A 27499-nucleotide genomic window follows, 5' to 3' on the forward strand; every position below is an offset into this window, starting at 1 on the left:
GAAGGGGACCAAACAGCGAGGTCATCGTCCCATCGGGTTAGGAAAGGATGGAAAGGAAGTTGGCCGTACCCTTCCAAAGGAGCTATCCCGGCATTTGCTTGAAGCGATTTATAGAAATCACGGAAAACCTAAATCAGGATGGTCGGAAACAGATTTGAACCGTTGTCCTCCCGAATGCGAGTCCAGTGTGTTAAGCACTGCACCATGTCACTCGGTGTGTTGCTGTTTTATTATACTTAATTGTGTATTGGGGTCAGTGACAGAGTCCAGGACGCATGGTATTTCCGGGCGGGAGGTGATTCGTACGTTAATAAATCAGGTAAAGCAGTTAACAATGGACTTGGCAGAGACGTATAGGCAAATGGTTGATGTGAAAGAAGATGGGCTATCGTCCAGTTTATCTACTACATCGGTGGATTCAGCCGCCGCTAATTTGATTTCTCCCTTTTCTGGCAAACCAACTGACGATGTGTTGTCCTTCTTGGGCCGACCGGAGTGGCCGAGCGGTTCTAGTCGCTACAGTCTGGAACCGCGCAACTGCTACGGTCGCAGGTTCGAATCCTGCCTCGCGCATGGATGTGTGTGATGTCCTTAGGTTAGTTAGGTTTAAGTAGTTCTAAGTTCTAGGGGACTGATGACCTGAGATGTTAAGTCCCATAGTGCTCAGAGCCATTTGAACCATCTTTTGTTCTTCTTGGGTGGTTTGGAGGCAGTAGCAAAGATTGGCGTTTACACAGATGATTAGCTATTACAAATGGCTTAGTTGCGGCTGGCAGAGGACGCAAAAGCGTTTGATAGGTATAACTGGGAGTTGAAGAAGTACTGTCTTCTGAGCGGTTTGAACAGTGGATCAATAAACGCTGTAGAAAACAGAATAGCGCGAGGTTTTTACGGAAACAGTTGAGTGGAACGTCGGGGAAGCACAATGATTCAGTCGAAAGTTTCAGCGATGGGATAATAAAAGTCAATTGGCATACTTACGAATTAATGGGAAGAGATGAAGCAAATAAGATTATCTTCCAGGACGAGGAGCATAAAGGTCCAGACGCTTTCCTCAGAGGTCTGCCGTCCGATGTGTATAAAAGCGTTCTGTGATGTAGCCCGAAAGACATTAACGCTGCCGTTAGGTTAGCTACGGATCAGGAGATAGATATAGCGACAGGGGTATGCAATACGCGAGTCATTTTGTCTGCTGACGTGCGATCCTACAGGTGTGGGCGCTCAGGGCACGTCCAGAGGCAGTGCCGTCAGTCACAACGTGAGAACTGTCGTGTGGTTGGGCACCACGGGAAGAACTGTACAAGCAAGGGGCGGAATGGACGGGGGCGAAATGTTCAAGCGTTAAAAGCAAACGGGAACCCCATTCAATATCAATGCTGCAGAACGTATGTGGAGGCGGAAAGTGGCGTTGTGGGAGTGGTAAGCGACTAGGGGCGTACATTTTATTGGGGACAGGGGCGCATGTGTCAGTGGCAAATCTTCACCTCGTTGGTAGGAAACAATTAAACGCCCTTCACTATAGTTTGCAGGGGGTAGGAGACGGTGACGAAGTAACTGGTTTCAGCAATATTATGTTTTAGGTGGGGGCAGAATGAGTTCATGAGTGCGTCGAATAGCTGTATAATGTAACTAAAGGTTGCTACGCAATTCTGAGTCTAGATTTTTTGCTCCACTGAACTTCTGTGACATATGGTGGACGTCAAGGTGACCATGTTCCAATTGGGATAAACTGCCACCAGCGAAATGCTATCGCAAGGTTCATCTACAAACCATTTTAACGACGGACAAAATCACTAAGGCTTAATACGTATGATATCTTCATCTATATCTAGATACATACCCCACAAGCCACCGTATGGTGCATGTCGAAAGGTAAAACATACAACATACCACTGATAGTCACCTCCTTTCCCGTTCCAGTAGCAAGCAGATCGAGGGAGAAACGACTGTCTGTAAGCCTCCTTACTAGTCCTACTTTCTGGTCCTTAGGCGAAATGTACGTTGGCGACTATGAAATCGTTCAGCAGTCAGCCTCAGAAGCTGATTCTTTAAATTTCCTCAGTATGGCATACGTCGCGAAATGAACGTCATCTTCCCTCAAAGGATTCCCATTTGAGTTCACGAAGCATCTCTGTGCTACTTGCTTGCTGATCGAACCTACTGGTAACGAATCTAGCAGCAAGGCTCTGAATTGCTTCAGTGTCTTCCATTAATACGACCTGGTGTGGATCCCAAACACTCTAGCAGTACTTAAAAATGGGTTGAACTAGTGCTCCACACACAGTCTCCTCTACAGGTGGAAAATTCTGCGATGAAACGAAGTCGACCTCTCGTCCTCCCTACTCCCAATCTGACGTTCTCGTTCCATTTCATGTCGCTTTGCAACGTTACACCTCGATATTTAATTCATATGGAGTGGCGAGCAGCACTACTAATTCTGTATTCGGAAGTCACAGGATTATTTTTCCTGCTCATCCACATTAACTTACATTTTTCTTCATTTAAAGCTAGTTGCCATTCATCACACCAACTAAAAATTCTGTGTAAATCATCCTGTTTCCTCCTATAGTCACTCAACGAGACACCATTCCGTACATCACAGCTTCATCAGCAAACAGCCTTAAATGGCTACTCACCCTGCCCGTCAGATCATTTATAGAATAAGAGCGGTCCTATCACACTTCCCTTAGGCACCCCTGACGATACTCTTGTTTCTGATGAACATTCACAGCCGAAGACAACTCACTGGGTTCTATTTCTTAAGAAGTCTTCTAGCCAGTCACACAACTGGAAACCTATTCCGTGTGATTGTACCTTCATTAGCAGTCTGCAGTGGGGCACCGGCTCAAACGCTTACCGGAAATCGAGGAATATGGAATCTGCCTGTTGCCCTTCATCTATGCTCAGCACGTGAAAAAAGGGCAATCCGTGCAACGAACTGAGGATATGTTAAAGAATTCTGCAGCAAATCGATGTTGAGGATAGTGGTCTGTAATTATGTGGGTCCGTACTTTTGCTTTTCTTGTATATAGGAGTCAACTGCGCTTTTTTCCAGTCGCTCGGAACTTTGCGCCGTGCGAGAGATTCGCGGAAAATGCAAGCACTCTCCCCGAAACCGAATTGGGATTCTATCTGGACCTGGCAACTTACTCGTTTGCAACTCTTTCAGTTATTCCCTACGCCAAGGATGTCTATTTCTATGCGCTCCATGCGGGAGTCTGTGCGACAGTCGAACGACGGTATATTTGTACCATCGTCCAGCGTGAATGATTTCTTAAACGCGAAATAAAAAACTTCACCTTTCCGTTTACTGTCTTTTATTGCCAACCCAGACTGGTCGACGAGTGACAGCATAGAAGCCTTCCATCCGCTTAGTGATTTTACATATGATCAGCAGTTTCCGGGGTTCTTGGCAAGATCTTTCGCTATGGTACGACGGTGGAAATTTTTGTATGCTTCGCGTATCCATCTTCTAACGGACGCACGAAGTTCTACTAATTTTTACCTGTCGATCGCTGGGCGTTCTTTTTTGAATCGAGAGTGCAACACTCTCTGCTTTCTCAACATTTTTCAAATTTTATTATTATCTGCGGTAGAACTTTTCGATTATTAATGCACTTACTTAGCACATACGTCTCCAGAGCGCGATTTACATTTACTTTGAATGCGAACATTAGATTAGGCTTTGCAATGACTTATTGATACCGAATAAAAAGAACATACATCAAAAGAGAAACAAATATCACTTTGTACTTCGAAATAGTGTTTCTGTTTTTCCTGTGTGTTTTTTGCACCTATCAGTTCTAGACACCATCTTCGTTTACAAAGTGGGAGAATTTATATGTCATGTGTTACGACAGACAAAGTAGCTTGTAACCACATAACTGAAATTGTCGAGTTTTAATCACAGTCAGTTTGATGTAACATTGTAAGATAGATATGTCAAAGCAGTTTTTAGTATTCCCATAGGGAAGTGGGGTAGATGCAGTATGAACTACACTTGAACTTGACAGTCAACAAATTGTAACTAAGGTTATTGGTGTTAGAATACTGTAACTATTTTGATGTACTTGTAAATTTTGAGTTTTAATGTGTATTGGTTGAACCCACTAATAAGTATGTTATGTGACACAGAAACCAGACAGCCTGTGCAAACTGTATGAGATGGATGAGAACCACGAGCGACGCATGTGGCTTGACAAACTGCTGCAGTTCATGGAGGAGTGTGGAACACCTATCTCAGCATGTCCCACCATCTCCAAGAATCCTCTCGATCTCTATCGGTTGTATGCTTACGTCAAGGAAAGAGGGGGCTTCATGGAGGTATGCAAGGTGCAGTGTTTAGTTCCATGGTAGTTCCATAGACATACTAACTAGATGTACTGTAAATAGATTTTCCTACTAACATATTTTTTAAGAATATTTTGTGATTGGAATTTAATGTGTTTCAATAAATAATAGAGCCATTGTGCAAGTGTTAAGTTTTTTTCTGTGCGTTTGATAAGGAAAGAGAAATAACTGTTGCTTAAAAGAGGGTCAGTCAAAAAGAAATGCTTCTTGTGTGTGTGTGTGTGTGTGTGTGTGTGTTTGTTTGTTTTTGTGTGTGTGTGTGTGTGTCAAAGATTTCAAATGCAACTACATAGATTGGAAAGCACACATTGACAATTAATCTACGACTTTTGAATATAATCTGTCCATTTCCATGGGTTTGGTCCATCTTTTTAACAAGGGCACGTAATCTGGATTGGTAAAATGCACAGTCCTGCTTCTGAAACCGTTGACACACTGATGTTTTCATGGCCTCCTCATCTTCAAAGTGAATCCCATGAAGAGCTGCTGTTAGTGGCCCGAACAGGTGGAAGCTTAATGATGCCAGGCCAGGGCTATATGAGGGATGAGGCAAAACTTCCTACCCAGTTTTCACAATCTCTTTAGTGATGTAATGACTGATGTGTGGTCTTGCATTGTCGTTCAGAACAACAGCATCCACCATAGCTTATGTTGTGCAAACTCACTGTAGATGTGCTTTAAGCTATTTGAGGGGTCTGACATGGTTGACAGAATTAATTGTGCATCTCTGCTCCAAAAAATCAACAATAATCTTGCCCCCTGCATTCCAGAATACTGTAGCTATAATGTTAGCTGCCAGGCACGAAGTTTTGAACTTTTTCTTCTTCAGTGAGTTCCTTTGATGCCATTCCATTGACTACCTCTTTGAGTATGCTTCAGAAAAATAACCCATGTGTGGTCTCCAATCACAAATTTTCCCAAAACTCCTCTCCCTCCAAACAGAAGGGCTGCAAGAGTTGGCAGGAAATTGTTTTTCTTGGCCTTTTATTCTGCTTGGTTAACCATTCGTCAGGTGCAGTTCTGAGACTCCTGTGTTCAGGCACAATGAGCGTAACAGGCAGAGATTTTGAAATCAGCTATTATTTCATATTTTCAACTTTAGTAACCTAAATGTGGTAGGTGGCTTTCATGGGAAAGTGTAGTAACACAACATATGAAAATGGATGCTGAAAAAACATTTTATTAAACACAGAAGAAACAGAATATAAATGACCGAACTTTTGAATCCACCACTGAACAGTAACAGTTTTCAGCACATAAATTTTATCAAACAATAAATTTATGAAAAAAACTACCATTTTAAGTCACTGTTTTGATGCTGGTGCCTTTCAACTTCTCTCACAATTACCAGAGGAAATACATCGGTGCACAGATAAGCAAAGTTGGCAGACTATATTTGTGACAGTTTTTACATTCATAGTTTGTCATCCTTCTGCGACCCATTTCTGTAGTGCAGGTGATGCGTCTACGTATATTGGGATGTGGGAGAGGAGGTGATTTCTGTGTCTTTTTTGTGAATAAATCTTTTGAGTGAGCTTCGCAAGCTGGAGGGGATTCTAATCTTTTTCATACTTCCTTTGTGTAGCTCTCCAAGCACAAGCTGATGTGCCAGAGATTTTAGGTACACTCTTCTCTGCAATTTCTCCAATTGACTTTCAAGGTACATAACCTGGGAGTTGAGACCACCTACATTCAACATTGTGAATAAAAAACGATCACTGGCCAGCGCTTTGTGTTTCTGCTCATTTAATAAGTAACACACATTTGATATGCACTATCAATGCCACCGTCTGTTGAATTCTAGAAAGTGACTATCTCTGTTTTTTTTTTCCATTTCTCCAGATTCAGGACCAGTGACATCATCATTGTGAAGCAAATGTACAAGAATCTAATTTTTTGTTATGGCGCAGTGTGTAGGAAACGAAAACCTTCCCATCATTAAAGCCAAACATACTGCTGTATTGTGTGTTCCCTTTTATGTTAAGAAAATCTGGTGGCAGTTGTCTTTCATTTTTTCAGACAGTTCCAACATACGACAGCTTTTTTGTCTTCAAATAGTCAAAAGATGAGAATCTGAATACCAGTTATCAGCAGTGATATTTTGGCTAGATCCAAATATGGGCTTAACCATTCTCTTGACAACTCCAGTAGGTTTGTTGCTGACACGGAAACCACTTCCAGACTGTAGTCCAATTTAGATCTCCATGTTCACTGTGTATATCATTTTAGCATCAAGAAGACCAAAATGTTTTATTCCATATTTGTTAGGTTTTGAGGGTATATACTGCCAAAAAACGACATAAACCATGTAAACCAGGAAGCATTTCATCTGTTGTGATGCTATCCTCAGGACAATAGCTCTTCTGACAATTTTTCATGAACTCTTCGAAAACTTCATGAATAGGAGCTAGCTTCTCAAGTTCCTTCTGTTGGGCTCTGGTAATTCAGGTGTCAAAATGAAGCCAACATATCAGACTGTTAAACTGTTTGATATTCATCACAAGACTTAATTTTTCAGTCTGTCACCTTCAGTCTCCCAAAGTTCCTCCAGACTTTGACCATTCCCTCCGTATGCACCTGCTGGGTACAACGAACCAATAAATGCTATTAGGTCAATTACATCTGTGTATCTTATGTCTCTCTCACTAGTGAAATGATCCTTGATAGTGTCAGTGTATTGATTTGCATATGTGATAATGGTGGCAAGGATATCATCGGCTAATAAATTATTCCAACACTCAACTGCACTTGTAGCATTCTAAGCATTTCCTATGACTCCAGGGAGGTGAGTGGTGATGATGTAAGATCCCGTTACGATGTCTTTCCTCAGGTGCCTTTTTGGCCCACATGGTCTTCTTATCTCTTCCCAAATAAAAGTTCCTTGTTTTGTTGTCTCTTCTTTCTTCATCTTGAGCAGTATCCTCACCATCTCGCTGCTTTAAAGAATCACCTTAACATTCTTCCATCTCATCTTGTGAATCAATGTCACTTTCATCACCAAGATCCTCAGACAGTATGGAGTCTTCCTCATCATTGTACATCAGCAAATCCTGTATTTCTTCGAGATGACAGGGGTTAGACAATTTGTAATAATTCTGAGCTGTATCTTTGAAGAATCTAGAGTCTAAAAGAGAGAACTTGAGGATAATTATGTACTCAGTCGGAATGTGCCTGAAAGGCCAAGCTTACTGAACTGTATATTTTTACAAGATATTCACAAAATTCACATTACTCATCCATAAAGTGAGCAAAATAACAACTCTTAAAAAGAACCAAAAATACACACCTCCAAAAGCAAAGATGTATTAAAGTGCAATGAGCATGAGAGGCCACTAACGTCACATCTGCTCTCTACAAAGGTCACGCAAAAATTTGTGGAGGGTGTTGTAAACACTGCCTGAAGATAGGAAGGTACTAATGGCAGGCAAATCCCACGCTGACTTATTTGGGAGAGAGGGAACAAAAACATTTCAGTTGTGCCTGTCGGGCCAATTACGCCCGACAGAGTGTTAATATTCTTGATACTCGAGTCGCACAAAGCTTTGAGTATCACATTTGCAGAAAAAATCATCATCACAATGCCATTACTGTGGGAGGTAATGTAACACAAATCATCCACAGTCACCTGGTGATCACCATGAATAATGTCATCGACTCACTTCATGTTGGGTGGAGTCACCTGCTGCTCTGCTTTTCATGAGCCAATGATCTGTCTTCAGCGTTGTTACGCCGACAAACAGTGCTGGTATCCACTGTTCCATCACTTTACACATTTTTCTGTCTTTCATGAATGCCAATGGGCATTTTTACTTCTACATTTCAGGCTTCTATCACAGAACGCTGTTTAATACGAACATAGACTTTGACCACGTTGCAAGCAACTGCAGTACTGGCATCTGTTGATGCAGGAAGTTACCACTGCAGTAGATTAGAGAAGAAGCTTTGTAGAATAGTGCCAAATTCAAATTTTTAAATTAATAAGCATTACTGAAGAAAAAAAAAGAGGCACTGCTTGTTGACTGATCCTCAAAAGATTTTTCCGTATACCATGAGAGGTGGCTTGCAGGGTGTAAATCTAAGTTTGGATGTGTTAGGTTATGCGTGTGCTTGATCAGTTACACCCTTCTTCAGTACGAGTGTGGGAATGAGATAAGATATCACAAGGAGCCATGTAGCTTTACTATGTAATGAATTGTTCTCTTTCCTCTTAATCTGAAACATCCATTTCCTGTAGTTTTATTGTAACCAGTTTTATGATAATTTGCAGTCTAATGTCTGCAATAAAGAAATCCTGTTTTGTTTGTAGTGGTTAGCAATAAGATAAAAAATGAGTTTTGACGTATCTGACTTGTTCTGCACCAAAATATTCCCCATCTTGTTCATCGCAGATATTGAAATTTATGAACTCGTAACAAAACAAAACAAAACAAAACAATGCTTTACATTTTCTCTGTGTTTTTGTAGTTCATTAAACAGAGTAAGTAATTTGAAGACTGGTTACATTTCGTTAATCTTCAGCTTCACATACTGTGCTGGATAACCATTAGTAAAGAATTAATACAGTTCAGAATGAAGATAAAGAGGAGTGGCTGTTTGTCGTTTTAAGCCCTTCTTCAGTTGCTTCTTAATTGCTGAGCAGTATTTGCTCCTTTTTTTTTTTTGTCTCGGATATTGAGATAGTAGGATTTTGTGGTCATTTGTGTGTGTGTGTGTGTGTGGGGGGGGGGGGTTGTCTGTGTGCAAGCTGTTTTCCATAAACAGTAGCAGTTAGTTTTTTACTGTGTGAAATTCGACCAGTGCACAACATATTTCTATTTCATGTGTGTTCCAATAATAAGTGAAAGTTAATGTTGACCACCTCCTGAATTTTATGAATTACTTTGGAAATTACTTCCATTACTTTGGAAATACAGATTACAAAGGAATAAGGCTCTCACCTAAACCACTGAAGGTGGTGAATTACCTTCAGTTTCAGATTATTGTGTATGTAGTAAATGTTAAAGCTGAACTTTGAAATTTATTAAAAATGAATGCACATTAAACAGTAATGTAGTTAAGATTAGCTATAAAATTTGATGTCATAAATAGATAGTTGCTAGTGTTTTCTATTATTTGTTAATATCTTTGAGTTCAGATCTGTCAGTAGCATAAAAAATATTTAAATAACAGTTACCTTAAAGGGAAATTTTTAATTGTTAACCTGTAGCATAAGAAAGCTCATTACTTACAATGATTCTTCACTAGCAACCTACCCCTGGTTTGCATGGGTAACACTAAGTATCTATGGTCAGACAACTTGTCTGGCACACGGGTAATGAATTATCTACACAAACCTTCCTCATCAATCGACCTATCTATTAGTGAAAGCTGTATCAGTATCTGTACACTATTTCCTGAGATTATCCTTCACATTCAGACAGAAAAACATGACAGGTGAATTTAATTCATAGTATGTATATTTTATAACAGCTATTTGTGTTTCAGCAAACACAGTTTTCTCATTTGTGTTTGATTACAAACTTAAATTCACAGGTCACAAAAAACAAAACCTGGAAAGACATTGCAGGGCTTTTAGGCATCGGAGCATCTTCAAGTGCTGCATATACACTTCGGAAGCATTACACGAAAAACCTTTTGGCCTTCGAATGTCACTTTGACCGTGGAGGTATAGACCCACAACCAATTATAAATCAAGTGGAATCTACTTCGAAGAAGAAGATGACCAAGACATCATCAGTTCCATCTCCAGGTAGTCCATAACACTGTACTGTTGAAATCCTTACAGAAAATTTTAATTTTATGTACTTAATTGATTTGATTTGTGCCTCTACAAAGCTGCTCTGAAGTGATTACTGACATGGGCTCTACATTGCTTTTGGCCCTTAAATTATGTAGAATATTGTGATCACATGCCATCTGATGCAAAAGAGTGGACAGAGGAATTGCAAGTTCTACTCTTCTCTCTTTCAGAAAAGCTTGCAGAATCTTATAACTTATGTACTCATATCCTGTTCATAACATATATTGTGTTAAAGTGAGTTGTTGAAAAAGATCCAAAATGGCATATTTGGAAGTGAATCTGTAATAGATTATACTATCACAGTGAAGTGGGCAATGGACAGTTTTCCATTGTAAGATAACGGCAACAAGTGACAGTAGCATCATTCACGCTTTTGGTGCTGGTGGTGTGAAGTAAAAAAGATTTTTATTAGTTGTTGATAATAGTATTGGTATGTGTTGATGCATGAAATAAGTATTATACAAGGGAATAAATTTTAACTCTTGTGCATTGCTAAAAAGCACAGTTAAAAATACACATTTATATGTTGTTGAGGCTGTGTACTGTCAGTACTTACTGATGGTACACATTGTACAATATACGCATCAAATCATATAACAAAATTGAAGATACTAGTCAGTGAGAAGCCATTAGCGTGTTTAATATTACTGGAGTTAAATTCCGTGAGGTAATGTATGATCCAGTCACATCAATGCAACCACCTGTGAGAAGCATGAACAACCACCTTTTGCAGTGTGGGTGGGCAGAGAGAGAGTCAGTGAGGTTCTGAAAGGAACGAACAGGGATGAAGAGCCATGCCAACTCCAGTGCCATGGCCAGCTGCACTGGGTTCCTAGGCTGTGGACGCATTACGCAGACAGGCCGATTGAGATAGTCCCACGGATTCTTGATTGGATTTAACTGGTGAATTTGGTGGCCAGGGTAGTGTGGTAAATGCATCCTGGCACTCTTCAAAGCATGCAGCTACACTCAGAGTTGTATGACATGTTGCATTGTCATGCTGGTAGATGACTGTGCTGAGGAAAAAAAACAAACTGTGTATTGGGGTGGACATGGTTCCCAAGGGTATTTGCATAGTTGTGGTGATCCATTGTACCATCCAGAATGACAAGATCATCAAGGGAATGCCACAAAAATGTACCCCAGACAATAACGCTCCCTCCTCTGGCCTGGGCCCTTCACTTTTAGACGTTTCACGCCATCCGTGCCAACTACCATCTGCATGATGAAGCGTAAAACATGATTCATCAGAAAAGGCCACCTGACACCATTCAGTAGACTTCCAGTAGTAGCATTGGTGTGCAAAATACAGCCTACTGTGAAGCCGCATGCACAGCAATGTATACTAAAAGGTTGTTGAGACACTGTTGGTAATCCCTTGGTTCATCAGAGCAGTCAGTTGCTCAGCAGTTGCAGATCTATTCAATCCTACACTTTCTACAACCATTGTTCACCTCTGTCATCTATGGCCTGTGTTGAACCACAGTTCCTTGGTGCCAGTTTTGAATAGCGCCATTTTGCTATGCATGGTATACTTTAACCACGGTGACGTGTGAACAATTTACAAACTTAGCCATTTCAGAATGCTTCCGCCATTGGCCTGAAAACCAATAAACATGCTCTTTTGGGAGTCAGATAAATTGCTCCATTTTCAAATTAGGACAATGACTGCACTGTTTCCCATGTGCCCCCTGACACACCTTATATACCCTCTGCTGCCATCTGCTGTCTGTGAGTGGTTACTGTATGTTGACATCGAACATAGGTGGTGGTCACATCACTGTAACTGGACTTGTGCATATTCAGTGTAAGGATTTTTAAATTGATCCTTCACGGAATAATTTAATTTCCTCTCAGTGAACATCAAATGTAGCACACATGTTCATCTAAATTGCTCAAAAAGAAAAAAAAAAGTTTCACATCACCCACATATCTGTGATCGTGTTCACTCGTAGATTCGAGGGGAACAGGGAGTAAAAGAATTAACATTATGAAAATAAAAATGGTAAATATTGTGAAATAAAATAACAACAAAATAAAGGCAATCTGTTTATAAACATACATTTTAGCTTTGTAAATGCACATTTTAGCGAGTGTGAATTAAAATCTGTTTCTGGATAACATTCAGTATGCAGTTGCTCCACTACGTGTATTATAACATACTTTGATCCTCCTTGACAAGCTGTCTGTAAGGTGGTAGCCACATTACAGCTCAGATTAGCCTCTCTCTGATGAGGTAGGAGATTCCTTCCTCAGTACTGCGCAATGTTCAAATTACCCTCAGTAGCAGTGAGAGGTGCCTGACATTTATACATGGTACCAGTCCACAGCGTGACTGAGCCACCTCCGCGCTGAACCTATCGGTTGGCATGCCCGAGATGTGTGTTGGTACCTGGTAGTCTCTACAATCTTCTGTGATGACAATTGTCAGGTGTCAGACAAATTCTGCATCTACTGGCAAAGAGATCCGAATGCTTTTGGTAGAAGTTTCATTCTAGATGATCCCTTACCAAACCTGTCAATGTACAGAGTTGATTTAAGGTCTACTGTTGTCAATAACATATGTCTAGAGATGAAACTGACTATACAGAGACAGTCATGTGGCATCTGATTTGACACAGTTCTCTCAGTTGCCTTTGGAAAGTCATTAAGCAGCTCTCTTGCTTTCTCCTTGGATATACAGAGTGAGTCACTAACTATTGCCACCTGGAATAACTCTGGAAGAATGAGAGTAGCTGAAAAGTTTGTGGGACAAATGTTGCATGGGACAACGGGGGCCATGATATGGCATTAGTTTTTTGTTTCTAGGTGGGGTGCTTCAGAGATATGAAGGTCAACTTTGTTTCTTTAAATGGGACGCTATAGATTGGTACTTATTTTCTGATAGTGGCTATCGAGACGAATCCAATGATGTGTAACACTATGGCCTTTGAAGTTCAACAAAGGTCAAAAAGGTGGCATGAACATCGGTTTACAGAATGTGTTTGAAGTGATGACCATTTGTATCAGTGCAGTGCTGCAATCTTATCATCATGGATTTGGTGGTATTCCTTATCACTTTGGCACTGATTGAAACACAAGCTCTGACAATTCTCTCTTGTATATCGTGCAAATAATAAATATTCACCGAATATGCGTATCCATCTAATGTACCATTGACATGTAAACACCATTCGACGGTTTCACAATAAAACACTAACAGAAACTGTAAGACTAGTAATGTCAAATCAAGCGAATGTTAATGATGTATTCCTTCGAAGAACAAATCGATATGCTTCTCATTTACAGAGAATGCCAACGAAATTCAGTGAGAGCTAGATACTTATACACCGAAAGATATCCTCCATGTACCCACCCTACATGTCATACACTTAAATGTGTGTATAATAAATTGAGAACAACTGGGTCTTTAACGCATGGGAAACATATCCGGCAAAGCAAAGTTACTAACAAGGAAATGGAAATTGGTACTCTTGCCACTGTGGCTCGAGATCCTTGTGTTAGTTCACATCAAATCACAAGGGAATCTGGCATGAGCCAGAGTAGTGTTGTTCGTGTTCTGCATAAATATCATCCTTACCATATCAGTCTCCACCAACAATTAACTGGTACGGATTGTATGGGTGACATTGAATTCTGCCAATGGGCTCAATTTCAGATTCAGAGTGATGACACATTTTTGAATTTGATTTTATTTAATGACAAGGCCTCATTCACGAACCGTGGAAATGTTAATTTGTATAACATGCATTATTGGGCAACTGAAAACCCATGTTGGCTGCAGCAAGTTGCACACCAAAAACTGTGGTCGCTGAATGTGTGGTGTGGGATTCTAGAGGCCAGAATTACAGGCACCTATTTCATCAAAGGAAATCTTAATGGTAGGAAGTACACCACATTCATGCAAGGAACATTAAGTCTGTTGTTGGAAGAAATACCTTCAGGAACAAAGAACAGAATGTGGTATCGACACTATGGGTGTCCGACACATTTTTCGCTGATGGCTAGAAATGAGTTGCAGAGAGAATTCCCAAATCATTGGATTGGACACGGAGGAAATGTGTCGTGGTAGCCTCGTTCGCCAAACTTGACGCCTCTGGATTTTTTCTTGTGGGGATTCGTAAAAGACATAGTTTATAAAGACATTCCAACTACACTGAAGATATGCGAGAGAGAATTGTCAGAGCACGTGCTTCGATAAGTGCCAAAGTGTTAAGGAATACCACTAAATCCATGATAAGAATATTGCAGCACTGCATTGATACCAATGGTCATCACTTACAACATCTTCTGTAAATGGACGTTCATGCCACCTTTGTGACCTTCGTTGACCTTCAAAGACCTTACTATTACACATCATTGGATTCATCTTGATAGCCACTGTCAGAAAATAAGTACCAAACTACGGCATTCCATTTGAAAAAACAAAGTTGACCTTCATATCTCTGAAGTGACCCCACATAGCAACAAAAAACCAACGTCATATTATGGTCCCTGTTTTTCCCATGCAACTTTTGTCCCACAAACTTTTCGGCTTCTATCATACTTTTGGAGTTATTTTAGGTGGCAATAGTTAGTGACTCACCCTGTATATTAGCCATAATGTATATGTTAGACACATTAGCTAGAACTGTTAACTGTCAATGACAACTACAAGGCATATCTCTCTCTCTCTCCTGTCTCGTGACAGATGTACAAATGACATTACTGTGATGTATGTTAGCAGGTGGGCATCTTCCCACTTAGACATCCTGCCTTGCCCTAAGATGATAAAGTGCACACAGTTTACTTTTGAAGTGACTCTTTGAGACATATCGACAAGCTAAATAGTGTACACAGACTAAATTATCATTCCATGTGCTCTACTAAATGACACAGAGAATGTAGTTTCATGTTTAACACATCTACACAGTCATTGTCGTATGAGAGCTGAGAAAGAGTTTGTGTGTGTGTGTGTGTGGTGGTGGTGGGGGGGATTATAATAAACAGAAATTTTGTCCCACAAACATAATTTCGTTATTCTTGTGTTTAAAGTGAAATGGATATTTTATTTTTTGCCCCAATCTCAAAATACACACATCAAAAAAAGTTTTGCATCACCTCGGTTCTGGAACCTGTATAGAAAATTGGAATAGATATCAACATAAACATCATTTCCACCTTTTTTTATTGCTCATGAAAACCACACATTGCGTGTTGTACCAACATACAGTGCGACCTTCAGAGGTGGTGGTCCAGATTGCTGTATACACCGGTACCTCTAATATGCAGTAGCACATCCTCTTGCAATGATGCATACCTGTATTCATCATGGCATATTGTCCACAAGTTCAGCAAGGCACTGTTGGTCCAGATTGTCCCAGTCCTCAATGGCGATTCAGCGTAGATCCCTCAGAGCGGTTGGTGGGTCACGTTGTCCAGAAACAGCCCTTTTCAATCTGTCCCAGGTATGTTCGCTAGGGTTCATGTCTGGAGAAAATTCTGGCAACTGTTGTCGAGTGATGTTGTTATTCTGAAGGAAGTCATTCACAAGATGACAAGGGGGCGTGAATTGTCGTCCATGAAGACGAATGCCTCGCCAATATGCTGCCGATATGGTTGCAATATTGGTGGGAGGATGGCATTCACGTATTGTACAGTCGTTACGGCCCCTTCCATGACCACCAGCGATGTACGTTGGCCCCACATAATGCCATCCCAAAACGTCACGGAACCTCCACATTGCAGCACTCGCTGGACAGTGTGTATAAGGCGTTCAGCCTGACCGGTTGCCTCCAAACATGTCGCCGATGATTGTCTGATACATGACGTCTTGTGGCTGCACGAAAAGCTTTGTGCATCATGGTGGACTTACTGTCATGGTTCCTCTGAGCCATATTCCATAGGCAGCGGTCATCCACTGCAGTAGTAGCCCTTGTGCGGCCTGTGCGTGGCGTGTCATCAACAGTTCCTGTCTCTCTGTATCTCCTCCATGTTCGAACAACATCGCTTTGGTTCACTCTTTGACTCCTGGACACTTCTCTTGTTGAGAGCCCTTCCTGGCATAAAGTAACAATGCAGATGTGATCAAATCACGGTATTGGCTGTCTAGGCATGGTTGAACTACAGAAAACTTGAGCTGTGTACCTCCGTCCTGGTTGGATGACTGGAATTGATCAGCTGCCGGACACCCTCCATCTAATAGGTGGTGTCCATGCATGGTTGTTTACATCTTTGGGCGTGTTTAGTGGCATCTCTGAACAGTCAAAGGGACTGTGTCTATGATACAATATCCCCATTCACCATCTGTCTTCAGGAGTTCTGGGAACCGGGGTGATGCAAAACTTTTTTTGATGTGTGTACCAGTAAACGATTGATGATACATTTTGGAAGTTAGTATCAGTTGATGCATTTGACTTATGTAGGCATTGGTTGTCTCATTCTTTCTCTACAAATAACATATTCTGCAAACTCTTGTGAAATGACAAGATAAACCATATGCTTCCCTTCATTATTCTGTTATTTTAGTTACTTCTGATGTGATAGTAAATCTATAAAGATTTTAAAGAAAATTGAGATATTGATTGTGCAGTAATTTAGCAGAGTTGAGAGTAGGTCAGTATTCATAACGTTCAATGATAGCATACGGAAAGTTGGTTTTAATCATTGGCAGAGTGGTTCATTGACAGGTTTATCACTCACAGTGATGTAACACAGTGTAAGAACAGTGGTCATAAAAAGCTCTTAACATACAGGGTCCAGAGGTGAGTGTTGTGCCTTTTCAATGATGATAGGTTTCAAATTTAACATGGCTTGGTGCCGTGGGTGAGTGGTGGTCCATCTCAATCAGTTTCAAAGAAAACTGTATGAAGGGAAGTGTGTGCAAAGAACGTTTGGAATTGTGTAACTCATGAGAGGCCTTTGCTCAGAGCGGTACATAAAGCTGCACTTCTTCAGTGGACCAAACACACACAAAAAATGGAAATGATCGTTTGGTGTCAGTGGCCAGGAGTTCCCAGTTGGGAAGTTCTGCCGCCAAGTGCAGGTCTTATTGAGTGTGACGCAACATTGGGTGACCTTCGTGTTGAGAATGGGGATGAAATGATGATGACAGCACAACACCCAGTCGCTGAGGGGAGAAAATCTTCTGCCCCAGTCGGGAATCGAACCCGGGCCCCTGTGTGTGGCAATCCAATGCACTGACCATTCAGCTAATGGGGCAGACAACACACACAAACTGGACATCAGCGGGATGGAGGTGAGTAGTGTGGTCTGTCGAGTTGCGATTTGACCTCTTTTACACAGTGCAAGGCATTGGGAGCAGTGACACCCTGATGAGGCAGTGTGTGGAGGCAAGAGGTAGTTCTGTGATGTTTTGGTGGTATTTTTTCGTACCATTACTTGGAATCCCCCATTCGGGTTACTGTGAACATGAGCTGGGATGTTGATTTCAACACTGTGAGTGACTAAATGTCACCCTTTCCTCATAGCCATGATGAGAATGCTGTGGACACTCCCCTCTTTCAACACAATAACAGTTGTGTTCACTGGGTTTCACGCATATGTGCTTGGTTTGATGAAGACTTGGGGCCTTACTGCATTTCAGTTGGTGTACTAAATCATCTGATGGTAATCCCATAGAAACTGTGTGGGAAGGTTTGGAATAATGGGTGAAATGACAGTCAGCCTCCCCACATTTTGGTAGCTATACAGGATTTAACCATAACTGAGTGGCTTCAGTTAGGTATGTCACACCTGAAGAAACTTACAGGTTCTCTTCCTTGCAAAACTGGAGTGATTGTGAAAGCTAGAAATGTTGTGCAGTATTAGCATTGTACTGTTTTGGGGGGTGACTAATTTTTTCCCCAGTATGCTAATGTAACATAAAGATGTGCCACATTCTCTTCATGACATCATTTTCATCATCTGCCAGTGCCATTATCAATTATGTAATTAAATCATTTTTAAGTATGCAGCACTTGACAAGAAAAAAGTGAGAGATCATCAATATAAGTGTTAAAAGGAATCCATGAAACTTCGGTTACACTATAAGTCAGTTAGCTCTAAAGGCCATAATTGAACTAAATACCTAAGAATTACAATAACGAACAACTTAAATTGGAAGAAAATACATAGGAAATGTTGTGGGGAAGACAAACCAAAGGCTGTGTTTTATTGGCAGAAAACTTAGAAGATGCAGCAGATCTAGTAAAGAGACTGCCTGCACTGCATTTGTCCATCCTCTTCTGAAGTACTGCTGCACGGCGTCGGATCGTTACATGGTTCGATTAATGGAGCACATTGAGAAAGTTCAAAGAAGGGCAGCAAATTTTGTAGTATCGAGAAATATGGGAGAGAGTCATGGACATGATACAGGATTGGGGTGGACATCATTAAAACAAAGGTGTTTTTCACAGTCACAGTAACTTCTCATGAAATTTCAATCACCAACTTTCTCCTCTGAATGTGAAAATGTTTTGTTGACACTGACCTACATAGGGAGAAATGATCATCATAATAAAGTAAGGGAAATCAGAGCTTGCACGGAAAGGTATAGTTGTTGGTTTTTTCCATGCATTGTTTTAGAATGGAATAACAGTTAATAATAGAGATATTATTCCTCTACTTGCAATGATTCATCAGCATGAAATTGAAGGCCTTGGTGGTGTTCTTCTAGTTTTGGAAAAAGATTAAAGTTAGATGGGACCAAGTCAGAACAGTGTGGAGGACGATCGACCGACAGTGATTTCCCTAAGCATCGGATTACAGCAGATTTCACTGTGCTCGTGTGTGATTTGGCATTGTCATGCTAAAGAAGAGGTTGGACGAACTCTTCAAATTCAAAAATCGATTACAGCATTCAGTTTCTCACACACCGACATAGTTACATTACATACTGCCATGCTGTACACTACAATCCGGAGCCCTCTAGTGGCACACAGTTACATTACATACTGCCATGCTGTACACTACAATTCGGAGCCCTCTAGTGGCAGAGGGTTGCAAATATGTAGACACAAAGAATAAAAGTGTAGAATGGTAACAACATTAATTTTATTTAAAAAATCATTGCAGGCGTACTTTTCAGTAAGCCCTTGTACAGCATTGCTCCAAATATGTTATAAAGTTCCCTCCAGAATTATAATTCCAAACAGAATGGAAAAGAACAGCTTTTGTATAGTGGAGCAATTCCTGCCACATAACAAACTGATTTTTATTCAATAGCTCAGCACGTGCAGACAGTCCCAGTATTTGATGAACATCTTAATATGCAGGTCCTGGTCTGAATGTCTTGTAGAATTTTGTGTCCACTGTGACTGCTAAATATGCAGCAGTACCCGCGATGTAGCCCCTTTCCCCTCTCCTTGTATATATACTAATGCTGATCATCGTGAATCTTTGTTAGCACTGAGTGATAAGATTCATACATTGGACCCACTTTATGTTGGGGCTGCTGATATTCAAGTCTACAATCCAAACTTCTTGATTTAGCGCTGTTTGAGTTACCATTGTCTTCTTTCCCTAAGCTCCTTAAACAAGGCCACAGCTGAATCCTTTCCCCATCTGCTCCTCAACACCTCCCCTTTTTTCAGCAAGTTCATGTTGATGGTTAATTTAATTGTCCTCTTTGACTTGTTGACAGGTCTCTATGTGCATGTGCATGAATCAGTGATGATTCCAAGACAAAACATTGTTAGTTATTTTGCTGTGCTAATGATTTGGTGTGAAATTTCTGAAAAATGTATTTCCCTGTATAACACCTTCGACATTTTCACATACTGACTGAATGTATGTTCCTATAATTTACACACAGTTTTTTTTCTGTTCCTTGCTGAGAAAAGGTAATACTTTACTGTAATATGAAATCTTTTTGAGAGACTATTAAGCAGATTGTTATAAAAAGCAATTTGACACTTCTGTAGTTTGTGAATACTTGGAGCAATTACTGATTCAGATTTCGACTATTGTACTTCACTTGTTGAAGCATTTGTGTGTGATAAAGGATTCTTTCAATTACAGGCTCATCAAATTCACAGGATTCATTTCCAGCAGCTGGTTCAAGTGGAGAAAATATTTTGATATTACAGTTAAGAGACTATTTCCCATATCTTCTGAGGAGTCCAGTTTGCACTGCTTTTGTACAATTTCCAGAGGCAAAAATCTGAAATTCTGATAAATTTGTAATGCACAATCTTCATTTTTTATAAACTCAGTATCAAAATACTATGTCACATGTAGATATCTGCTTCAGATTGCTGGATAAATATTTCTCCCCTGCTGAGGTAGACCAGCAAGTTGTGGCAGGAATTGTTGCTTTTATATTTGTTATTTTAGGTGTGTGACCACTCTTTGGTGCCATTGAAGGGGGAGAAAGATAGGGTTATCATAATCTGAAAGTAAAGTGCTCCTCATGGGTAGGCATTTATTGATACTTTATTTTGTATTACATCTGTGCCTCATTTTGAGCTTAATTTTTAAAATATAGTATAATGTAAGAGATTGCTTTGCATTTTTGTGTTTATAATTTGATTTGTTAGTAGCTATGGAGGCCATGAGAAAACATACTTTTAAGTTTGATCTTCCTTCTCTGCTTTTATCTGTAAAACTCATAACTTGATTTTGACTGCAACCTGTTGGGGGAATTTGTGACAGCAGTTGCTTATTGTGCTAGGTGTGGGGGTGCCGATGCAAGGTGTGGGGGATAACATTAGCGTTTCCAACCCTTTTGACAACGTGGCGACTGGGCAGAGGCCCAATCCTTACTGCCCTTCTGGAGGCCCCTCTCGTCCCCAAGGTAACCCTCCCTAGATGTTCTTGGTCGCACGCTTCAGTGTGAGTTTTCCTTTTGCTTTCTGTTTATTACTTTTTGTTCCATTTCACATGTCAGCATGAACTGACACTTTAGTCTTCTAAGAAAACTAATTTCCTTGTTAATTTGCCTATATATGTTAGCTTGAGTGGCAAAAATTCATAAAGGGAATTGTGTTGTTTCCTAAAACATGGGAGGGAATGGGTGGCTAACTGTAGAATGGTTTCTGTGTGATTCTGTCCAGTGTTGTTGCTTGCTTGCTGGTTTACCTCTTTTTGTACTGTTTCTTCCCATAGATTTATTTCTTTGCACTTTTTTGAAAATTTTTTAATATGTTGAGCTGTTGTTGTTGTATTGAGTAATGATGTTTTAAATCCATGCATTTTGTATTTGTTTTTCTTCACTAATTTGTCTTTAAGTCTGTATACCCAGTCTGTGTGAAGTAAAGTAATTGTTGCATTGTTTGTTATTGATATTCAGTAAGTTGCTCATCTCAGTAATTCTTTTAATTTGCAATATATAGAATATCCAAATTACACTGATTACAATTTACTACAAATATAGTACAGTTTTGGAATGGTACTCTGGTTAATATGAATTTTTGCAGGAATTCAGCAAGGCTATCAAGGCCAGTCTGGGTACTCTCAGTATCCGGATCAGTATCCCCATAGTCGTGGACAACCAACGAATATGGGGCAGGAATTCAATCAGCAGTACTCTCCCAGCAGCTCATATCCACCTGCTCGGCCTATGTATCCTCCCTACGCTTCTGAGACTGAAAGGTTGGCTTCGAGTTCCTCAGTATATAAACCCATGTGCATGTATTTTATCATGGAGTGATCTGATATTGACTTCTTGTAATGTGTTGTCAGGATATGTATTGTTCCGTATTGTTCACTGACACGCATTTGTGACTAATTTTTGCTTCAGAATAATAGAAAAGAGAAGTACCACAGATCTCTGAAAGGTAAACATCCCTTAGTTGGAAACAACGAAGTATATGAGAGGACAGTGTAGTGAGGCAGCAGTCGTGAAACAATAGTGAGGGAGGGGGGGGGGGATAGAATGGTAATAAAATTGCCCCATATTTGGAGGAGAGAAAGTCAGATATTTTTGTTTGTGTTTATTTATTACTCTGGAGAACAGCCAGAGTGGTTCTTCCTGGAAAATGTTTATGTTTGGAGAAAGAAACTGCAGGTAATGTGTAATATTAATGAATGAATCTTGTGCAAGCTCCTGTGCAGTGGTGTAGTCATTCTCACCGGAGGATTACAAGTGTACTATTTGTGCTCTGTTCCTCTGCCATTTTCGCAGGGGAATGAAAAATGTGAACTCCACCACAACACATTTAAGCTGTGGTAAGTGGCTTACATAGAATTACCAACAAATGGAATATTGTCTGCACTGCTTGGTCTATGCTGAGGAAAAGTTGATGTTAAAATATTTCACATAATCAAAATTTGAATTGTTGCTGTAAGATGCTGCTTATATTTTACCATCTACTGTTTCTTCCCATAGATTTATTTCTTTGCACTTTTTTGAAATTTTTTTAGTATGTTGAGCTGTTGTTGTTGTATTGAGTAATGATGTTTTAACTCCATGCATTTTGTATTTGTTTTTCTTCACTAATTTGTATTTAAGTCTGTATACCCAGTCTGTGTGAAGTAAAGTAATTGTTGCATTGTTTTTTCTCCACTACAAATTTTTGCTTACAACATTCAAACTGTAATGTAACAACTGTAATATGAAGAGCAATCAAAGGAGCTGTCTCTGTTTACTGCTCTACAGTATTGTTTGATGTTCTTTTATTTCTGTATGGTGGAAGGGGGGGGGGGGGGGGGAGAGGGAGAGAACTAGAGTGCAGATGGCATAAATGAATTTTGCATGAGAGTTCAGACTAACTGACATGAACCATGTAACAAAGGTTAAAAAAAGTATTTTATTTATGGTGCCGCAACATGAATTTTCTATTGACTCCCACTAGAAATAAAAATGTGACAAGCATTACATTGCAGACGTGGATTGAAAATACCACCACCACCACCACCACCAGGACCAGGACCATTCCTCTCCACAAGATAAGTTATGACTACATATTCTGGGATACAACAGTTGTGGCAGTCGCCAGGAGAATGTCAGTTCCCCCAACCCTTGTACTTTCTTCTTCTGTAATTGCCAATGCCAATTAGAATTCAGTCCAGGGCAGTAAATGCATACAGTTAACACAGTGTCAATTATGACATGGCTGTCATTCAGGCAGCACCATAAAAAACAACAGTTACTCAGGTGATACCTATCACTGACATGTATTATTTAGTAATACTATGCTTGATTCATTCAGTTGCTGTTAGTATGGCTTTCAAACTGTGTTGTGACTTTGAGTCACTTATGTAGTCACTGGATTAAATAATTGGCAAGGAGAATGTAGATTCCTCCTGAGTACTTCCTTGCTCATGTTTGTTAGCTAATGCTACTAAATTCCAGTACGCACAGAGGAAAATGAAAGGATCACATACGAGGTATTTAAGAATTTCATGCAATTTTAAAGAGAGTCCCAGAGGAGAAGAAATCGTGACAAGACAGCAGATTGCCACAGCAAAAGCATGTGCCTTTTCACCTTAGATACTATATAGAATATGTGCAGAAGTATACTGAATGGAAACGTATGATTGATATGGAACTTTGTCTCAGAATAAGGATATTATCAGTTACTGCCAGAAGTGAAGCTTTGAGGGCCGATCGTGATTCATGTTCAAGTAGTTCAGTTGCTAGAACACTTGGCCACAAAAGGTGACGGTTCAAGTCCTGGTTTAGTGTATGGCTCTAAACTGCCAAGAAGTTTCAAGTATATTAAGGAAAGAAGACTTGTGTTCATAATTTGCACAATTTCTAGAAAAAAACGTTTTTGATCTCGCTTTTTTAGAATTGTGTGATTGTTGTCCATATCCTATAAGCCACAAGTGGCATATGTCTTAATGTCTTAAATGCATGAAATGATTTCACAGGGGGCCTTCATTTGATAGACAGAATTGTAAAATTTTTGGGATTAAAATACACTCCTGGAAATGGAAAAAAGAACACATTGACACCGGTGTGTCAGACCCACCATACTTGCTCCGGACACTGCGAGAGGGCTGTACAAGCAATGATCACACGCACGGCACAGCGGACACACCAGGAACCGCGGTGTTGGCCGTCGAATGGCGCTAGCTGCGCAGCATTTGTGCACCGCCGCCGTCAGTGTCAGCCAGTTTGCCATGGCATACGGAGCTCCATCGCAGTCTTTAACACTGGTAGCATGCCGCGACAGCGTGGACGTGAACCGTATGTGCAATTGACGGACTTTGAGCGAGGGCGTATAGTGGGCATGCAAGAGGCCGGGTGGACGTACCGCCGAATTGCTCAACACGTGGGGCGTGAGGTCTCCACAGTACATCGATGTTGTCACCAGTGGTCGGCGGAAGGTGCACGTGCCCGTCGACCTGGGACCGGACCGCAGCGACGCACGGATGCACGCCAAGACCGTAGGATCCTACGCAGTGCCGTAGGGGACCGCACCGCCACTTCCCAGCAAATTAGGGACACTGTTGCTCCTGGGGTATCGGCGAGGACCATTCGCAACCGGCTCATGAAGCTGGGCTACGGTCCCGCACACCGTTAGGCCGTCTTCCGCTCACGCCCCAACATCGTGCAGCCCACCTCCAGTGGTGTCGCGACAGGCGTGAATGGAGGGACGAATGGAGACGTGTCGTCTTCAGCGATGAGAGTCGCTTCTGCCGTGGTGCCAATGATGGTCGTATGAGTGTTTGGCGCCGTGCAGGTGAGCGCCACAATCAGGACTGCATACGACCGAGGCACACAGGGCCAACACCCGGCATCATGGTGTGGGGAGCGATCTCCTACACTGGCCGTACACCACTGGTGATCGTCGAGGGGACACTGAATAGTGCACGGTACATCCAAACCGTCATCGAACCCATCGTTCTACCATTCCTAGACCGGCAAGGGAACTTGCTGTTCCAACAGGACAATGCACGTCCGCATGTATCCCGTGCCACCCAACGTGCTCTAGAAGGTGTAAGTCAACTACCCTGGCCAGCAAGATCTCCGGATCTGTCCCCCATTGAGCATGTTTGGGACTGGATGAAGCGTCGTATCACGCGGTCTGCACGTCCAGCACGAACGCTGGTCCAACTGAGGCGCCAGGTGGAAATGGCATGGCAAGCCGTTCCACAGGACTACATCCAGCATCTCTACGGTTGTCTCCATGGGAGAATAGCAGCCTGCATTGCTGCGAAAGGTGGATATACACTGTACTAGTGCCGACATTGTGCATGCTCTGTTGCCTGTGTCTATGTGCCTGTGGTTCTGTCAGTGTGATCATGTGATGTATCTGACCCCAGGAATGTGTCAATAAAGTTTCCCCTTCCTGGGACAATGAATTCACGGTGTTCTTATTTCAATTTCCAGGAGTGTACATAAAGTGTGTTGATAAGGCTTACAATCCAAAGAAGAATCCAATGTTGGATCAAAAATTTTGTGTGTGTTGAAGACCTGACATAACGACAGTCACATTTGGTAAGATTTGAAAGACAGTAGTAGTTTACAAGTGTTTGCCATGAAAGGAAACAGACATTTTTGCAGTCTTTGTTATTTCAGTTGCACTTAGACAATAAATGTATATTGTTATTTGTATTTATTATTGAAGTGTGGTTGAAATAGATGAGACTTTGAACAAATTGTCAATAAGTGCTTTGCAAGATAAAACTAACTGAAGAAATGTGCAAAATTAATACTCCTTTCCAACAAATTCAATCTTTATCATGAGGAGGTGAGTGCAAGAAGAGGTTACATCCAGAAATTACACATGCGGAATGAATTTAAAATGTGCAGAGTTTGCTCCAGGAAGTGATTGATCTTGTAACTGTGGGAGATGTGTTCAAGTGAAAGGCTTACACCACACTGAAAATTTGCACAGTCAGAAGAAAGTTCTGTAGACAGTGTTACCACTGATCTGAATGATTTCTCTGATACTGAATTTTAAGATATGTTCTAAAGTTAATCAAAACATGGTAATTGCTGTTATATTATTTATTCCCTTTCTTGCTACAAAGCTGTAAAACCTTATCTCTTGCATCTTTGCTGTCCAGAAATTTTCAGAGAACTACATTTTATCTGTTGACATGTAATGTATACAGAAATTAGAGGACTTCTATCCTTTGTTGGTATGTCATCTCATTGCAAATGGATAATTGTGTACTGTAATCCCACATAGTTAATGTTAAACTCTTGCCTTTGTTTTTGCCTCTGAGCAGTAATCTTGATAGGTGTATCTCAGAACAGGGAGCCACTGTAAAGTACAGGGTAATTACCATTTGAATTCCATTTTAGAAATGATGTAAATTTAAAAAAAAAAAAAAAAAAATGAACCATTGCTCAGAATGACATCTTATATCAATAAAACATTATTGAAGAAGGGGGAAACGTTATTTTTTTTGGGGGGGGGGGGGGGGGGGTTGAAAATTTTACCACTAGGCAGCACCTTAAGCGTCATAATGTAAGTGATTTTGGCTACTAACAAAAGATGAATCGCAATATGACAGCCATGATGTTAGTTGCATATGAAACCAACCATACTATGTAATGATGGCAGAAGTTTGGCATTCAATAGTTGTGGTACTTTAAGTTAGCAAAGCCCATCCACTGTGACATGGTTGTACTACGTCGGATGGGAAAAATTGGTTTTTAACTGTCCAGAGACCAGAAACTGCATAAAAAGCAACAACGACATCTGGTTTTAGTCCTCACAAGGCCAAGAAATGGCATAAAAAGCATGTCTTAAGACTGGCGCAAGATGTGTTCAATTTGCTGTCCACCGTTTCCTGCCACAAGTTGAAATCTAAAAATGGCATGTTGCACAACAGATTGGAGTGTCTCATGGTTCACGTTCAGAATGTGGTGCTCAATGTGTGCATTCATATCAGCTGTGTTTGTTATCAGAGCACTAAACACTATCTTTCAGGTTACCCCACAGACAGAAGTCACATAGATAAAGATCAAATTATCTGAACATCCAGGCTGTAGGGAAATGACAGCTGATAATTCTAGCATTTCCAAAGTGCCTCTGCAGCATCTTCATCACTGACTGTGCAATATGCAGAGGAGCACCACCTTGCATTCAGTGTTTAACTGTGATGGCACAGGTAACAGGCCCTGCAGGACCCATCTCCTCAGAAAATATGGTCTTTATATTATCAACCTGCACCATGCAGTTACTGTTGCAGATTGAAGCAGTAACGGATGTGTGAGCAGATTTCCCGTCGACCATATTCTGCAATTCTGTGTATTTTCATGTCCTTGTAGTTGGAAATGGGTTTTGTCTGTGTGCAGAATGTTCTATGGCCATTCATTGTCCACTTTCGTGCAAGTAAGAACACTAGAGAAAACGTTTTTGTTATTGGTAAGTCAGCATGAAGCAACTCCTGAAGATTGGTAAAATTGTGGATAGCAATGCAGGATGTTTTGTAAAAATTTATTCACCATGCTCTCATTCTTGTCCA

At 40.8% G+C, this 27499-nt stretch overlaps 1 protein-coding gene across 1 annotated transcript in view; it reads left to right on the forward strand.

Moving 5' to 3' along the window:
- LOC126470853 (trithorax group protein osa-like) overlaps positions 1-27499 on the forward strand; it is a 67578-nt gene that overhangs the window by 6939 nt on the left and 33140 nt on the right. The window contains exons 2-6 of the mRNA XM_050098869.1: positions 4135-4323; positions 9883-10099; positions 20150-20253; positions 20344-20464; positions 21547-21721. Coding sequence (XP_049954826.1) covers positions 4135-4323; positions 9883-10099; positions 20150-20253; positions 20344-20464; positions 21547-21721 — 806 coding nt within the window. The remainder of the gene's footprint in view (positions 1-4134; positions 4324-9882; positions 10100-20149; positions 20254-20343; positions 20465-21546; positions 21722-27499) is intronic.

This window comes from Schistocerca serialis, chromosome 3, assembly GCF_023864345.2.
Source record: "Schistocerca serialis cubense isolate TAMUIC-IGC-003099 chromosome 3, iqSchSeri2.2, whole genome shotgun sequence".
NCBI lineage: Eukaryota > Metazoa > Arthropoda > Insecta > Orthoptera > Acrididae > Schistocerca > Schistocerca serialis.